The sequence below is a fragment of the Anopheles marshallii genome, chromosome 2 (assembly GCF_943734725.1).
Source record: "Anopheles marshallii chromosome 2, idAnoMarsDA_429_01, whole genome shotgun sequence".
In the NCBI taxonomy this organism is placed as follows: Eukaryota; Metazoa; Arthropoda; class Insecta; order Diptera; family Culicidae; genus Anopheles; species Anopheles marshallii.
Window position 1 is genome coordinate 26,877,408 of NC_071326.1, and position 17,381 is coordinate 26,894,788.

At 53.8% G+C, this 17,381-nt stretch overlaps 3 protein-coding genes across 3 annotated transcripts; 1 reads left to right on the plus strand and 2 right to left on the minus strand.

Annotated features, from left to right (window-relative positions):
* Positions 1–1,037: 1,037 nt before the first annotated feature.
* On the plus strand, positions 1,038–1,909 carry LOC128707134 (FAD synthase-like). The gene is made up of 4 exons (XM_053802080.1): positions 1,038–1,064; positions 1,173–1,511; positions 1,580–1,701; positions 1,771–1,909. The coding sequence occupies exons 1-4, from the start codon at positions 1,038–1,040 to the stop codon at positions 1,907–1,909; spliced, it is 627 nt and encodes a 208-aa protein (XP_053658055.1).
* Positions 1,910–2,213: 304 nt separating this feature from the next.
* LOC128719516 (cleavage and polyadenylation specificity factor subunit 4) lies at positions 2,214–3,320 on the minus strand. The gene is made up of 4 exons (XM_053813143.1): positions 3,218–3,320; positions 2,623–3,149; positions 2,377–2,546; positions 2,214–2,304 (listed from the first exon to the last, which is right to left on the minus strand). Exons 1-4 carry the CDS (start codon positions 3,318–3,320, stop codon positions 2,214–2,216), a joined length of 891 nt encoding a protein of 296 aa, XP_053669118.1.
* Positions 3,321–4,179: 859 nt separating this feature from the next.
* LOC128709311 (uncharacterized) lies at positions 4,180–17,381 on the minus strand. The gene is made up of 21 exons (XM_053804298.1): positions 17,313–17,381; positions 17,136–17,157; positions 16,979–17,060; positions 15,440–16,873; positions 15,168–15,370; positions 14,713–15,094; positions 14,469–14,629; positions 14,179–14,381; positions 13,391–13,884; positions 13,071–13,321; positions 8,614–12,972; positions 8,368–8,533; positions 8,057–8,302; positions 6,910–7,971; positions 5,996–6,357; positions 5,461–5,924; positions 5,154–5,307; positions 4,868–5,066; positions 4,587–4,792; positions 4,392–4,520; positions 4,180–4,308 (listed from the first exon to the last, which is right to left on the minus strand). The coding sequence occupies exons 1-21, from the start codon at positions 17,379–17,381 to the stop codon at positions 4,277–4,279; spliced, it is 10,680 nt and encodes a 3,559-aa protein (XP_053660273.1). The 3' UTR covers positions 4,180–4,276.

Sequence of the window (17,381 nt, forward strand, 5' to 3'; positions counted from 1 at the left end):
ATAGCAAAATCATCATACACCAAACGGCAGGCAGAGAGCAAAAACAAACTCATCCGCGTATGAAAACAGTGCGAACATTGTCTGCAGGGGGCGATATAAGCGAACAAGGTGGAACAAAGTTTCCTTCTGTTTTAGGCAGACAGTGTCAAACATAAACCCCAGTCTCAGTCTCATTATACTTACTCAGTTGACTTTCTTTTTACCAGTCCTAATAGAAACCGTTTCCATTTAGCATCCGCCTCGGCGGCCCGTTAATAAGTGGAAGGTTTTGTTCTTTTACTTGCTCATCACGACGGTCTCCGTTTGATGGAAAACGGCCCTTGTTTTGCACATAGATAGACAAAGAAAAGGAAAACAAACACACGACAACACCGCCACAGAACGCAGGTTTACACGCGCAGGTTAGGGCAGGCAAAAAGGGAACCTAAAATAAATGGACGAATAATAGCAAATAATCCGAAGCAACAGTGTACCATATGCGTAAGTTTAAGTTTGAGTAATCTTTTTTTCTGAAGTATTATTATATGTTGGGATAAAATAAAAATATATGAACAATGGATAAAAGTTATTGATACATTTCTAATATATCACATTCGGGGATGAATATTGGGCGAAGCAGAAAATGTATTTCGTATCTTCCCATGCGGTCAAATCTCCTAAAACCGCTTTTAAATGGCACGAGAAAATGTAGATTAGTCCAGCTAGCAACAAACAGATGGCGCTAGTACAGTTTTAAGCTTGACGTATAGGTGGCGCTAGCAGTAATACACAATAATTTTTAAAGCTAAATCATTAGCTAAAACTACCCTTTTTCATGATCTTCTCTTTCGGATGATCTCCTGTTATCTTCGATCGAGATAAAGATCGATTGCGTAAAATATTACAACCGTACACAGTGAATGGCGCACACTGTAACAGTTATTACTCTGGCCGTACCATCACCCATAGTGATTTGTCGCTGACAGCAAAGTAAACCACGAAAGTCTTTTGTGCGAGAGCCGGGGATAAACAACGACAGGATACACGAATTTACTACCATGAATAAGCTAAAAGACTCACTAAGTGTAAGTAAAGGGCCCCTCAGTACGGCAGTAGTATCATTTTAACTTAATCCAGCACCCGAAAATGTATCCAAACTGGCGCCATTTCATTCATCATTACCCATTTTGCAGATAATCACACAAGCACTGAGCAGCTACCGTGCCTCGGAGGTATTCATATCGTTCAACGGTGGAAAGGACTGTACGGTGCTGTTAGACCTAATCCACAACGCAAACCTGAAGGATGCAAAACAGATCAAATGTATCTACGTCCGGCCGCTAAACCCATTCAGTGAGATCGAAGTGTTTGTGGAGCAGTGCCGGCAACACTACGGTATTACCATATCGACGGTTGACGGTGGTATTAAGGCAGCGCTCGAGCTCATCTGCCAGGACGATCCACAGCTGAAGGCATGCATTATGGGATCCCGGCGGTCCGATCCGTACTGTGAGCGGTTAGCACCGTTTCAGGTTAGATTCTGTGGCCGGTGGTGGAGTCCTGTGTGGCGATTGCGTAACTTCTGGATGAATCGTTGCAGGAAACGGATCCTGGATGGCCACCGCTGATGCGAATCAATCCTCTGTTAGAGTGGACCTGTGAAGACATCTGGTGCTACATCCGGGAACATAACGTACCGTACTGTACGTTGTACGATAGAGGGTAAATAGGGTTTTTTTTTATGGGAATCCAAACCCAAACGATTAACACAGCTCCGTTGGTTCATTTTAGCTATACATCGATTGGTGATCGCACGAATACAGTTCCAAACCCACACCTTAAGGTTGAAGCGGACAGTGGGGAAGTAACGTACCTGCCGGCGTACACGTTGCAAGATGCGGACAAATATGAAAGGGAAGGCAGACTATAGTGCCTTTTCCGTTGCTGCTGACGGTGGTCCACGTACCTGTTTCGGGAAACATTGAGGTAGTTGCCTAGCAACAGTATCCTTCCTTTAATCTTATCCTCCCTAAACAAACACCACGGGTGGACTGTTTTACGGTTATTACAAAATTAGCACAAGCTCCGTTGTTTTAGTGTTTTTTTTTTTTGCGAAGACAAGCGTTCGTGTTTTTTTATTCACTTCGATTCGTTTTATACAACTTAATAGGGAAAATAAAAAAGAAAAGAAAGGAAACATCCGCCGAAATGGACGGAAACTAACGACGGACTGCCTACTTTCTTTGTACATTGTTGGAGAGAAATGCCAGCGGGCCCTTCGTGCACTTGTTGGCGTAATGGCCCTTGATTCCACATTTGAAACATCTGCGTGAAGGAGCAATGTATGAAAATTAGTTTCACGCGTACATAAGCATGCAAACGAAGCGAAATACGTACGTAATCTCCTCTATTGGACGTGGCGGAGGTTTTTGTGGCATGAAGTTGCCTTCCTCCCCACCACCGCCAGCACCCGGTCCTGCATTTGTGGAGTCTTGATGTATTCGATGTTTATAATATCCAAGGGCACGATACTTGGCATCCTCCATGCGTTGCGTAGCTTCCCGTTGCTGTTGTGGAAAAGAATGCACAACAATCATTTTTTACTTCCCCATTCCATCCTACTCACTGTGGTTGCCTACTTACCTCTTGTGGCATTTTCGGACAGTATGACGCTTTGTGGCCCACCTCCCCACAGTAATGGCAGGTCGTGGGACGCTTTGGTGTTTGATCCTTTATCTCCGGCGGTGGTGGAAGCTCAAACCGTGGATGCATATACTTGCACTCCGGCCCATCGGGACAGAAACCGGCGAGATAGTTATTGCACAGTACGCGCCGTACATGCCGGTGCCGACAGTTCGGACCATGCCGACAGAACCCTCGATCATACCAGGGACAATCTTTGATTTTGCTCTCCGGATCGATGTGCAGAAAGGGGCACTCCTTGTTGTGGCAGGCGTTAAAGCGGGAATAGAAGTAACACTCGGGCATTTTGGTCATGTCGTACTCGTGCAGAAACTCACACTGGTCACCCTTTTTACACAGACCACGCAGCCAGTGCTTGCACACGATCGTTCGATCGCCGCGGATGTGTCGAAACGGGCACGAGTTTCCCTTCTTACATTCCGTCCCATCGGATGCGTTGAAAAACAAACAGACGGCGGCCGTTGATTCTGTAACAAGGGCACAAAAAGGCGCACATTAGACAACAACAAGAACGCGGTTTAGCAGCCCCACTTACTGTCCATCCCGGGAAAGGGTAGTGCAAGGGCTCCATATTGTTCATTTAAATCCTTCTCGATCTTGAACATCCAACTGTCGACGTTCGCTATCAGCATATCCATGGTTGGGGGCCGGTTCTTGTTCTAGTCCTTCAGGAAACCACTGTACCACAAATTATACCAACCGAACCACTGGCCTCTGCGTTGCTTTGCATTTAAAGCAAATGCTAACTTACGTATTTGTCTACAGATTGCACAGATAAAACATGAAAACCAGCAAAATAAGGCGAGAGAAATCCACACCGTAGCAAACTTGCGGCACAAAGAAATGTTTGCTGCCGCTTTGTTTACATCATTTGACATTTGGTTACACCTGCTGGTTGAGGGCTTCAAACGACTGTGGATAATGTGCCCAGGCACAGTGGCTCAAAATGTAGAAATAACGCGATTTAATACTCACGATAAAAGTTAACTTTCTTCTATACAGTAAAAGTTTACTTATTTTTGTACATGAATGGTTGCCTTTTAAAGAAGAAACTATGATTTATCTAATTGTCTAGAAAACTGTAAAATGACCAATAAGAGTTGAGAATACATCCGACTGTGCCTTGCAGGTGTAGCTCAAAGTACACGTGAATGAACTGAGCTACTGGACACGCACTTGTGCTTTATCCAAGCAACGGAAAGGTGCGAAAAAGCTTCGAGCAGCAATCCGACACTCACGTATTTTTGCCTTTCTTCAACATTTCCCAGGCTTTGAGGTCACACGGTCTACTTTCTCCCCGGTTCATCGCCCTAATCGCGTGCTAATTAAACTTGCAACTAAACACGTTGAATATTAACCCATTTCGGATAATAAAAACTACACCAGTACGTAGGCGCCGATTAAAAGTCGTAATTTAAAACATACAATTTATTCAATGAAAAGGTTGTGTTTCCCGCGTGATTGTGGTTTTTTTTTTGCTTCGTCTTCTTGTTCCTTTTTGCATGCGTCTTGTTCTACTTAATATTGTTTTTTTATACAAGAGTATTTCGAAGGGATTTTAATATGAGCTAATACTTAAATTAACAACGATGCCCTAATGCTCCTCACTGTCCGTGTCACTTTTGTCTAGAAAAAAGAAACGAAGTAAAACACAATGTTAGTTCAGCAATTAGGTAAAGCTCTCGATTAGCAAGTTCCCGCTGCCTTACCTTTTTTACCGGTATAAGCGTGACGTTTTAGCCGATCGTACAGATCGTCCTTCGTACCGTACAACGATGCATTTGATCGAGCCAACGAATTAAGCTTTCCGTTGGCACCTTGAACTCCGATGAATTGATCTGGGTGTGGATAGAAGAAACGGCAATCTTTAGTATAGATCTTGAAGAAATAAGATAAGCACTTACCATCTTTAAGATACGTCTCATTGTAGAAGTTGGGCATCTCCCAACCGTCCTCCTCGTCGTCGTAGTAGTGTGCGTACGTGCTGTGATGCGATGGAGCAATACTTTCGGCATATGGCGTGTGCGCTCCGTAGTAGAAGTTAACCTGCGATCCCGTCTGATCCGCAGCTGGTGAGATGATCTTCTTCGGATCTCGCTTGCGATTGGCTCTGCGGAAAGATTAAGATGATTTCAAGCATTCGCTCATCGCAAGGAATCTTGCGCCGAAAGAAGGAGTTACTTACCGCGCACAGATCATCCAGATCAGTAGAACGATGAGTATTATGAAGATGACGGTAGCTGCAACGCCACCGGCAATGTAGGCAAACTCGGACCGCTCGGTACACTTGGTGCCCGTGAACGATCCCTTGCATCGGCACGACGGTAGCCCCTTGACGTCCTTCACGCAATGGCCCGAGTTCTCGCAGAAACCATTGCACATGTCTGTAAGTAGTGTACAACAAATGTTTGAATATCTCCGAGCTATCCGAGCTCCGAGCCGACGCTTGGGCGCCTGGAAGGCATCCTTACCCGAACATTCCATTCCGGTACCATTGAAGCCGGGTTTACATTCACACTTGAAGTCGGACGTTTCCGGTATCAGTATGCAGAACGCGTTCGGATCACAGCGCGGTGAACCATCCGACACATCCTCACACGGGTTAATGCATTCATTTTTGTTGTTCTAAAAGAAAAAAATCATCACAATTAGGGTTGTGCTTAATGAACCTTTGCAGAAGAGTCCATTTAGAAGAATCTTTTACGAGGAGTCATTCGAATCAGGAATCGACTCCCAAAAGGTACATGGATTCCTTTAGATTCTTTGGAGATCACTTACCGCTGCAGTGCTTCTAGTGGTGTGATTCGGCGGACAAGGAATACATGACGTCTGCTGGTACTCCGACTGATAGAAGCCCTTGCGGCACTCGACGCACACGTTCAGCGTACCGTTCAGGTACGTTCCAGGCGAGCAGATAGGCAACGAGCACTCTTCAACGTTGGACGATCCCAGCTTAGCCGTCGTACGTCCGTTCGGACATGAGAGACACGACGGATGCACTCCCTGCTTGCGGTACGTTCCACGCGGACATGGTTCACACTTGCCCTCCAGACCGAGCTGCATGCCGGAGTTACACTCATCACGGCACTCACTCTTGCTGGTCGCTTCCGGTGTGCGGGTCGTCTGTCCCAGCCCGCAGATCTCGCACGTGAACGAACCTTCGTTCGGTTGGTAGTAGCCAAAGCCGCACGGTTGACAAAGTCCGGTTACCGAGTCCAGATACTTACCGGCAGCACATCGTTCTGAAGGGGAAACGGGACGAGAAAGCTCGCTTTACTACACAGCGCTGTAATGACGCGATCGGATCACTTACCTTTGCATTCGACGGCCGATCTAGCGCCAACCAGTGCCGTTACGCCAGGGCGTCCCGCAATCTTTGGACAGCTCTTGCACTGCAGCTGTCCAATCTCGGGCTGGTACGATCCCTCCGGACACGGGAGACACGTTTTGCTCGACACGTTGTAGAACGTACCGACCGCACACGGCACACAGTCCGGTTCGACCACTACCTGACCCTGTGGACAGGCGTACTCCGTCACGAGATTAAGCGAGGACGCGTCGCCGAACGTGTTTGGCAGAATGTCCTGCACCGCAAACTGATTATCTTCCAGGATAAGCTTCTCCAGCAGGTTCAACGTATTCAAACGCTGGCCATTGGAGTTGCTCACAATTTCACTGTCGAGAAGGAGAGGCAAATTATTAGTACGTCCGAACTAATTTGGAATTGGAACTAATTTTTAGAAGTTCTGGAACTTCTTGTTGGAACTTCTTGTTAGAAGTTCTGGAACTTCTTGTTGGAACTTCTTGCTAGAAGTTCTGTAACTTCTTGTTAGAAGTTCTGGAACTTCTTGTTGGAAGTTCTGGAACTCCTTTTTGGAGTTCTGGAACTACTTTTTGGGAGTTCTGGAACTTTTTGTTGAAAGTTCTAGAACTTCTTGTTGAAAGTTCTGGAACTTCTTGTTGGAAGTTCTAGAACTTTTTGTTGGTAGTTCTGGAACTATTTTTTTGGAAGTGCTGGAACTTCTTTTAGGAAATTCTGCAGCTTCTGGTTGGAAGTTCTGGAACTTTTTGCTAGAAATTATGGAACTTCTTGCTGGAAGTTCTGGAACTTTTAGTTGAAAGTTCTGGAGTTTCTTTTAGGAAGTTCTGGAGCTTCTTTTAGGAAATTCTGAAGCTTCTATTTGGATGTTCCGGATTTCTAGAATTATTCCATCCACTAGCACCTACCTCTTGATCGGAATGGTAGCATTAATGGCGTAAGCACTCTCCGGATTCGGTGAGATCTGCAGCACCGTCTGTCGCTTGACAATGTTCGGATGCCGGTTACGGTCGCACCTGACGTCGATCTCCACGTTGCGACATTCGCGCGAACCCTCCATCGAGTACGAGCACAAGTTCCAGTCACGGTTCAGCGCATTGATTGCATTCTTAATACGCTGCCGCAGCACACCCTGACCCGCCTCATTGCACAGCACATCGGACGGGAACTGCATCTGGATGCGTATAAGCCGCTGAGCCGGTTTGGTCGGCGAACACGACGGATAGACGAGCGGCACGTTCGGGTGCACGGTCGGGCGCCAGAATCCTTCCGAGCCGCAGGTATAGAACCGTGGTACAATCTGCGAGAACTTCATGCCCGGATTGCACGCAATCTCGCACACCTTAAACTGTCCACCCGCACCCCAATCCTTGCAGCTTTGCGAACCACCGAGCGGGTCAGCGAGCGCGGGACAGAACTCCGCCACGATCGTTACCTTGAACGCGCAGGAAGCGGTATTGCCGGCGGCATCGTACGCCAGATACATCACATCGTAGATGCCCCACAGTAACGTTTCGCCCGACCGATGCCCGTTGCGTTCGACGATCTTCGAAATGCCAATGTTGTCCGTGAACCGGGGCTCCTCCCAGTTGACCACGGTCGAACCATTCTTTGCCACGATCCACAGATCCGACGGGCAGTACTCGACCTGCGGTGGTTCTCGATCCACCTGGAGCTGCTGACAGTTCGCACCGGCATAGCCCGGTTTACACTTCCGCTGTCCGCAGGTCGACGGGACGGATCGCTGCACGCCACCGAGCGTCTGCTCGTAGCCGGCCCAGTTCAGGATGAGGTTCTTGTACAGTACCGGTTCGCTGCGGCAGTCACGCACCTGCTTCTGGATCTCGTTCGTGACATCCAGCGCACGGCTCCAGATCTGTACCTTCGTCAGCTTACCCTGGAAGCCAAGATCGCTGTACGCTTCCTTGCGATTGCCATCCATCAGCGGTGCACCAAGCACAGGCCAGCAGCTAAAGCGAGAGCGAGAAGAGCGCGAAAATCACTCGTTAGCCATTGTCACAATTTAACAACGGGTGGTTCCGCTCGGTAACTTACTAGTTGGGCAGGACCCGGTTTACACCATACTCCGCCTTGCTGGCAATGAAACCCTCCGTGATGAGCATAAGCTGTCCGGTTTTGCCGCTCCAAACGACGGCAATGTGATGCCACTGGCCGTCGTTGATGGTGCTGTACTCCTTGAACGGCAGGAACACATCCTGCAGATCTTCGAAGAACGACACCTGCACACCGCTCGAGTGGGCCTGCAGCATCGTCCTACGCTTGGTGATCACGTTCGGTGCACTGTGGAGAAGAGGAAGCGTACTTCAATAGGATTCAACGGGAGGACGGGGAAAGTTTCCCACTACCTGGCAGAGTACAGCGTTATGAAGATGCCCGTGTCGTCCTTCTGGGCGAACTGCACCCACATCGCGAGCGTTAAACTATCCGACGCGGTCGTATAGAACGGAACCACCTGCGACGCGGACGAGTGGTACGGATCGCTAAAGTACAGATCGTAATCAATCTGGACCGCTGTTGGGTATACAAGAGAAGCGTGTTAACTTTCGTAGCGATTCTCCCACCCCCCCCCCGGTTCGTCCATCTCAACTTACATTTGCGACAATCGTCTCCGGTCAGATTGAACGGACACTGGCAGTAGAAGTCGTTGTTCAGATCGATGCAAACCGCCCCCGGCGGGCAGGAGTTGTCCTTACAGTCCACCTGATCATGCTCGCAGTTCCGCCCGGTGTACCCCGGTGGGCAGATGCACTGATATCCACTGCCACGATCGACGCAGGTCGCACCATTCTGGCAGGTGCCTGCCTCGCATGCATCGAACTCGTACTGACATCCGACGCCGGTGAAATCCATCGAGCAGGAACAGTTCAGCCCCGAGCCGTAATCCTTGCACTGGCCCTCGTGCATGCACGGCTGCCCGATGCAGCGGTCCGGTGCCGTCTCGCACTTCTTCCCATCCGTGCCACTCGGGCACACGCAGAAGAAGTCCTCGAACAGATCGATACACTGCGCATCGTTCTTGCACGGTCGCTCCACGTCACACGCGGTCACCTGCACATTGCACCGCTCCCCGGTCCATCCGGTCGGGCACTGGCACTCGTAGCCACCGACACGATCCAAACAGGTGCCACCATTCTGGCACGGTGCGTACTCACAGTCGTCGATGTCGTTGTCACACACCTGCCCGTCGAAGCCCTGCCGGCAGACGCACTCGAACGTGTTCACCCGATCCATACACTTCTCCGTACCGATCGGATTGCACGGGTCGCTCAAACACTCGTTCCGATCCGTCTCGCACTGCACACCGACAAAGCCGGGCCGGCACTGGCACGCGAACCCGTCCAGACGGTCCACGCACGTGCCCCCGTTCTGGCACGGTGCGCTCACACAATCGTCCACCGTGTGCTGGCAGTGTTTGCCCGTGTACCCCTCCGCACAGCCGCACTGGTAGTCGTTGATCATATCCACGCACACACCACCATTCTCGCACGGGCTGCTTTCGCACTCGTCCACATTGACGTCGCAGGCCGCACCCTCCCAGCCCGGATTGCACACACACTCGTGGTAGAAGTACCGGTCGACGCACATACCATGGTTGCAGGGTTCGGACAGGCACAGGTTAATCTTCTCCTGGCACCGTTTGCCGGCGAACCCTGCCGGACAGTCGCAGCTGAAATCGTTCACCAGATCCGTACAGTTGGCACCCAGCAGGCACGGCTTCTCCGCACAGTCGTCCGTGTTGATGCTGCACAGGTGACCCTCCCAGCCCGGCGTACATTCGCACCGGAACCGGCCCTGCTGCAGCGCCACGCAGGTCGCCCCATTGCCGCACGGGTTTTCGCCCGCCGTGCACGGATCGATCGTAATGTCACAGTTGTCCCCGGTGTACCCGCTGCGGCACATGCAGGTGTAGTTGCCGAACCCGGGCTCGTCCTTGCACATCGCACGCGCCGGACACGGGTCCGCATCGCAGTCGCTCTTCGCCTCCTGGCAGTTGATGCCGGTGTAGCCGCGCGCGCAGCGGCACTCGTAACCCTGCGGCAGATCCTTGCACGTGCCGCCGTTGTAGCACGGCTGGGACGCACACTCGTCGATGTCGATCTCGCACCGCGTACCCGAGAACCCGGCCGGACAGAAGCAGTGGATGTCGTGGCCGAGCGGCACACACAGTCCACCGTGCTGGCACGAGTTTTCGTTGCACATGATAGGCTTACAGTCGTCGGCCGTTACCGAGCCGACCGTGTCCGTGCGCCGCCCGGACGGGCACTCGCTGCAGCTGGTCGCGCCCTCCGACTTCTGGTAGTAGTTCTTCGGACAGGGCGAGCACGGTGCCAGCCCGGTGTGCGAGTACGTACCGGCCGGACACTTGCGCCGACAGTCGCCGTCGCTCTGGGCCGCCGGTTGATAGGTGAACGTACCGCTCGGACATGCCTGGCAGTCGCGGAAGCCGCCGAGCGGCGGTGTCGCGGAGAACGAGTTACGGGGACACTCCAAGCAGGGCACCAACCCGGTCGGCGAGTACGTACCATAGCCACAGATTGGCACACAGTCCTGCACCGCCTTCGAACCGTCCTCCTTCGTGTACGTGCCCACGGGGCACTTCAGGCACGACCCTTGCCGTTCCCGGTGCTGATAGTAACCCTTCGAACACGGCGAGCACGTCTTCTGGTTCTCCCCGGCGTACGTACCGGCCGGACAGTGCAGACAGCGCGGCACATCGTTCGTATCCATGTTCAGCACCTCGCCGACGCCGCACGTAAATCCCCGCGAGATGGCGCTCTTCAGTGCGCGCAACGGTGGGCACTCGTTGCCGATCGACTTCACGTTCGACAGCGGTTCGATGGCGGCACTCGCGTACGGTACGCTCAGGTCGAAGATCAGGTTCAGCGTGGAGCCGCAAAGATCGTACAGCTGCGGTTGCTTTACGGCCGGATCGATCAGCAGTATGAAGTCCATCTGCACCACGTTCTCCTCCAGCAGGCGCGGCACCGACCTCAGGATGGTAACGTTCATGTTGACGTACACGGCCGAACACCGCTGGGACAGCACGCTGCTCAGGCTGGCGAAATGCTTCGCCGTCTGTTCCTGGTACTGGGGCAGACACTGCTCCGACACGACCCCGTTCGCGCGGTAGGTCGTCGTTGCCACCACCTGGTAGTCCGCCCGCTGCGTATTCTCCGACACGCAGTCCGGCACGACGGAGGACGGCTTCCAGAACCGGCCCTTCTTGCACATGAACACCTTCTTCTTGTCCGCGTCCGTGAACCGGAAGCCGGGATTGCAAGTGGCCTCGCACTCGACACCGCCCGACTCTTGCGTGGTGCACTTGATTTCCCCATTGCCCGGTGCCTGCAGGTCCCAGTCGACGCACTGGGTCGGCTGTACCGACACCTGGAAGTTGCACGATGCCTTGTTGTTGTACTTGTCCGTAGCGACGACGGTCACGTTGCGGAACCCGCCGAGCGGGATCGACGCAGACTCGGGCACGTACTCGATGCGCACGTCCCCGGAACTGTCCGACGCCTTCACGCGCTTGATCGTGTCGTTGAAGTTGACGTAGTAGTTCGCCTGCTTCTCACCGAGCTCGATCACGAAGCTCTGCGGGCAGTCGAGCAGCGGCGGCGTAATGTCCGGCACGGTGATGTTAATCTCGCAGATCGCCACATTGCCGTCGTAGTCGTACGCGATGTACTTGACGACCGCGTTCTCCAGCACGTAGCTGGTCGTTTTGAAGTGAGGCGGCTTCACCTCGAGCCGGGCGATCGAGCCCGAGTTGTCCAGTGCCGTCGGTTCGGTGAAGTTCAGCGGCAGCACCTCCCCGTTCGGGCCGCGCTTAACGAGTATCGGTTGCTGGGGGCAGTTTTGGAAGATCGGTGGCTCGTTGTCAACGCACGGCGAGTACCCGTAGTCGTACCCGAGCAGCGGATCGGCCGCCGGTTCTTCGCATCCCATCAGCTCAAACTTCAGGCACGGGTTGTCCATGTAGCTGACGATGCCGAGTATGACGAAGCGTGCCTGCACGTACTTCGGCAGCGTGATCATGGCCAGCTCGCCGTAGTTGCCCGGGTCGCGCTTCGTCAGGTTGAAGTTCGGGAAGTACACGACGTAGTCCTCCTTTTCCGACTGCTTGTAGAAGAAGCGAATCTCGGTCGGGCGGCCCACGATGTCGTTCGTCACGACACCCTTCACCAGCAGCGCCTTCACGCGATAAACCTTGCCGAGGTCGACGCTCACGTAGGTGAACGTTTCCTGCTTGCCGCACCAGCCGGTCACCGAGTTGAGGCGCACATTCTTCGCCTCGTAGTTCGGTCGCTCGGACGTCGCGTTGATCGCACTGTCCGGGATGAGCCCGGACGAGATGCCGATCGGTTTGATCGTTTTACACTCCGGTTGCTTCACGCACGTGATCGGCCGCGGGTTGATCAGGATGTAGCCGGCGCGCGAACATCCGAACAGAACTTCCGAACTCTGCTCGTAGCTGTTTGCCACCTGGAACCCATCGTTCGGGCGGCCCGGATCCACACACACCGGACCCTCGCAGCGAAGGTCCCCAAAGTCCCACACACCGTTCGCCTGGCACCGTACGACATTGTCGTTCATCGTCGTCTGGCCCGCGAGCTTAAACGTATTCTGGCAGCCGAAGAAGAACGAGCTCATGTACTTGGTGTCCGCGTACTGGCCGTACTCGGCACCGGCCGTTGGCATCGGAACACCGCAATCCGCCCGCGAACAGGTGGGCAACACCCCGGACAGCCAATAGTCCGGGTAGCCCGGTTGGGGATCGAACACGCACTGTCGGAAGGTAGAAATGGCCGTCTTGCCAATCTGCTTGCCGGACGTCGTGCACTCGAGCGTAACGTTCTCATTGAACGGTACCAGAATATCATTCTGATCGCCCCGTTTCACGAACAAGCCTTCCTTCTCGTCGTCCGGTAGCGAGACACACTTGGCACCTGCGCATCGAAAGAGACCACACAAAGATACGCGTCGCGGTTAGTAAACGGGGTCAGTACTTTGCTTACCGCGTCGGTGATGTAAATGGGACACTTACTCAGGCATTTGGGCATGGAGGCGTTCCAGTTGCCGTTGGACATGCACGCCAGCGACGAGCTGCCCGACAGGACGTACCCAAAGTTGCAGTGGAATCGTACCACATCACCGAAGTGATGCTGGATCTCGCTGCTCAGCAGCTTACCGTTGTCCGGATCGGACAGGGCCGGGCACATCTTGCGCACGCAGGTCTTGTTGCGCTGGTAAACGTCCCCGTCCTGTTCGCCCGTTTCGTGTCGTTCGACGAAGAAGCTGCAAAACGGCAGAACAGATACGATCATTGAAGGTCCCACTTTTTCGGAGCTCGCCCCCAACACCTACCCTTCGGTTCCGTTCTGGCGGAACAGTTCGTAGCCAAAGTTGCACGCACACTTGTACGAGCCGGGCGAGTTAACGCACTTCTGGTTGCATCCCCCGTTGTCCTTGGCGCACTCGTTCACGTCCAAGCAGTCCAGCCGGGTGCAGCCCATCAGCTCCAGCTTGATGCACGGTGCGACGACAAAGTCCTGCACCTTGAACTTGATGTACCGCGCCTCGATCGGCATCGGGAGGTTCAGTATCGAGAGGGTCGGTTCCAGTATGCGGAACTCGACCGCGGTACCGTCCGGGTTGGCATAGTCCTTGAACACATCGGCCAGATCGTCCGCGTACTCGAGCCGTATCGCTGAGGTAAATGCCAACGCACCGTCCATGCGCTGCACGGACATTGTGCGGAACCCGCGCACAATGGTTGGGGCTTTCAGGTCGATTATTACCCAGTTCGAACCACGCTCCTTACCATTCCCGCACCAGCCCACCGAGTTGAGGCGAATCATCTGCAGGAAAAGAAGGGGGAGACAGAGAACGACCCAATACCCGTACCCGGTTAGTGAGGTTATGCCGACGTGCAACAAACCAGAACACACAATCAACGCCGGAGTGAAATTCCGGTTTTTTTCTGCAAGTGCAGCCTACGCGTGCCATTAAAATAGAAACAATCGGGCCGGTGTGAAGTGAAAGGAACGCCAGCAAAACATCTCAACGATCAATGCCAACGAATGACAGGTCAATACTTCACACCGGCGAGCAAAATGGCCGCCTACGAAACAACACTCTCTCGCAGTACTTACGCCTTTTTCGTAGCCACTTGCCGTCGATGACACCGTTACGCTGTCATCCGATATGCCACCGTTCGAGAGGCCCAGATCGACCACGGGCCGACATTCCATCGACGAGGTGTAACCCGTCTTACACTTGCAATGGAACGAACCGGCCGCATTCATACACTCGGTCGATGACGCATCACACTGTGACGTTTGACATTCATCAATATCTGGCGGAAGAGAATGGTTGCCGGGTGACGAATTAGTGACGCTTTGCCGAAAAAAAAAAACCGGTTCGGACGCTTCGGAATGCCTACCTTCACAGACCGGAACATTAGAGAAGTCTTGCTGCTCGTTGCACTTGACAGTGTGTGAGCCAATCAAACGGTAGCCCTTGTAGCACTGGACGCGTGCCTCATCGCCGTAGTAGTACTCGCGCGTCTTGTCCACCACGTACCCGTTCGGTACGTCCGGTATTCTGAAGGAAGGAAAGGTGCAAAACGACCCGATTAGCGTACGGTCAACTTCCTACCGGGGTGTGTGCAGAGCGATGGGACATACTTGTAGCACTGCTTGCGTGAACAACTCGGCACGGGACTGCTCCACTGCCCATTCGACATACATATCAGGATGGGACGTCCGGTGCGGACATACCCGGGGATGCATTCGTAGCTGATGATCGTGCCGTAGCTGCGGCCGCCACCGTTCAGTACCGTCACGTTTGCGTGCGCCACCTCCGGCAACGGTGGACACTGCGATGCCATACAGGCCGGTTGCCGCTCCCAGGTACCGTCCGCCAGGCAGGAAATCGTTTCCGTCGCAAGCCCCGACCCGAAGGCAAACCCGGCATAACACTGGTAGGTGGCGATGCCCCGGTACGTCACGTTGGTCGTCTTGAACGAGAAGCCATTGTCGATTTGCGGTACCGGCCCACAATACACCTCTGCGCGGGGTGTTGGAATGGATCGTAAGCTCATTAATCTCCTCGTCCGCGGTCCGCTTGCACAACAACTTACCTTGACAGTCGGGAATGTAGCTGATGCTCCAGTTGCCCCCGTTCTGGCACACGGTCGTGATGCGGTTCTTGCCCGTCGCGAACTCCTGCCCAACGGGGCAGGTGAAGTTGATCACCGTGCCGAACGCAGTGTCGCGGCTGCTAGCGATCGCCCCAATACCCGGCTTCAGCTCGGGACAATCGGCAGAAAACTCCGCCGACCAACTGTGGGGATGTAAGAGGGCGGATTAGATGCTGAAAGCCCTGTAGGACAACACCGCGAAAACGACTTACCCTTTGCCATTGTACAGCGCATCGGTAATGAACTTGAGCAACATCTTCCCGGAGGAAGCGGTCAGCGTGATCTTCGGTGCGTTACTGTCGGTGAATCCGTTCCCGGCGTGCAGCCGCACACCGGAGGTGGAGGCCCCGTCGAACACCTGCACCAAATCCGACCGGTGCACATCGAAGTCAACGAAACGCATCGACAGCGGCGAACCGGACGGGTTCTTGATCACGAAGTAGCACTCCTGATTGTTCGGATAGGGCGACAGATTGTAAGCCGGCGAGGTGACCGTCCCGTTGGCGGCATTCACCACCGCCGTGCAACCTTCGACGTACCGCACGCTGAACCCTCTGGCGGGCTGGGCCAGTGCGGTGCTGAAGTACAGATACAGCTTGTTCCCGGTGGAAATGATGACGCGGCTCGGTTTCGATTCGATCGTGCCGGTTAGCTTCGCGATCGGCTTGTCGTGCGCGCTCTCGCCGTCGCGTATCAGCAGGAAGTCACTGTCCGCGTTCAGGTCGAGCTCCTGCACATCGAGCGACACGGTGTAACCCTTGCGTGCGCTGATCACGTACAGACACTCGATACCGCCCGGGTAGGCCTGCGGGAAGCCCGGACTCTTCAGGTACTGTTCCTGCTTGCTCGCCTGCAGCACGCCGCCGCACGTTTGCGGTTCCGTCTTCCACGTCGCCCGGAAGCCCTTCTTCTCCACGCTGCCGTCCGACGTGAACTTGATGATCATGAAGTTCGACGCGGTGATGAAGGTGCGGTTCGGGACATCGCTCTTCCCGGACAGGGTGGCCAGCGAGACGGCCGTATCCTCCGTCCGGCTGCCGACCAGGATCTGCACCGTGTCGAAGTTTTTCTCCGTGTCGAACTCCTGGAACTGCAGTATGATGTTGCTGCCCTGCGGGCCCTCGAGCGTCCACTTGCACGACTTGAGCGAGGCGTACTTCTGCGGGAAGTTGGGCGACTCGATCACATCGCCACCGGACGCCATGTAGATGTTGCAGTTCGCGCTGCAGTCCAGCTCGTCGCTCCCATCGCCGCAGTCATCGTTACCGTCGCACCTGTACGCCTGGTTGATGCACGCACCGTTCGAACAGTGGAACGATTGCTGCGGGCAGGCGCGTGCCTTGCACATGAACGGTAGCAGCGTTTCGCAGGATCGCAGCTCCCAGCTCTGCTCGGTCGGGCCCAGGTTCGCCGACACGCATTCGCCCGCCAGCGGGTTCGGTTCGTTGATCGCCCAAAAGCCGGAGTACTGCGAGAACAGATCGCCCGACGTGGACTCGAGCGTGTTTGTGCGCAGATCGTCCAGCGAGGCAAACCCGAGCCAGTACTTGACATTGTTGCGCGTGCGGTACTCGCTGCTGGTCGCAATGCTGTACGTCGCGTTGTTCTCATCGTACGTATCGACCGTCACCAGCTCCGACCCGTACCTGTTTTCGGTGGAAGATTTGGCAAATGGAGCTGTTTGTTTTTCTGGGACCTCCCATGACCAACCGGTCGACCGCAGATCGCAGGCTGCGGTGATCGAAACCTACCTTTTACATAGTGTCGCCGACTTTTCCCACGAGTGTTTCACGTTGAAGTACTTGTAACAGTGCAAGCCCCGCAATTTCCAACCTGCAGGTTACAGAACCAGAACGGAAGTGAGCATGGAAGATTGATGTCATTCGCATACACGGGGACCCTACTTACCATTTGGGCAGTTCAGTACATCCTGTGCGGTTTGCGCATATCGGGAAACGGGCACCAAACAGTCGCGATGGGCAGGCACATGAAAAATGCAAATGCGATTGTAAGTGAAGCGAATTGCTATAACGTCAACTTCAACGTTCCGCGGGTCTACTTCTACAAGAGGACTTAGGGCCTTACCTCAGCGGATATTCCCGTTACGGCTACGACTATCAGCAGCAGGGTCCAGCATTTAGGGAACGTGTACAT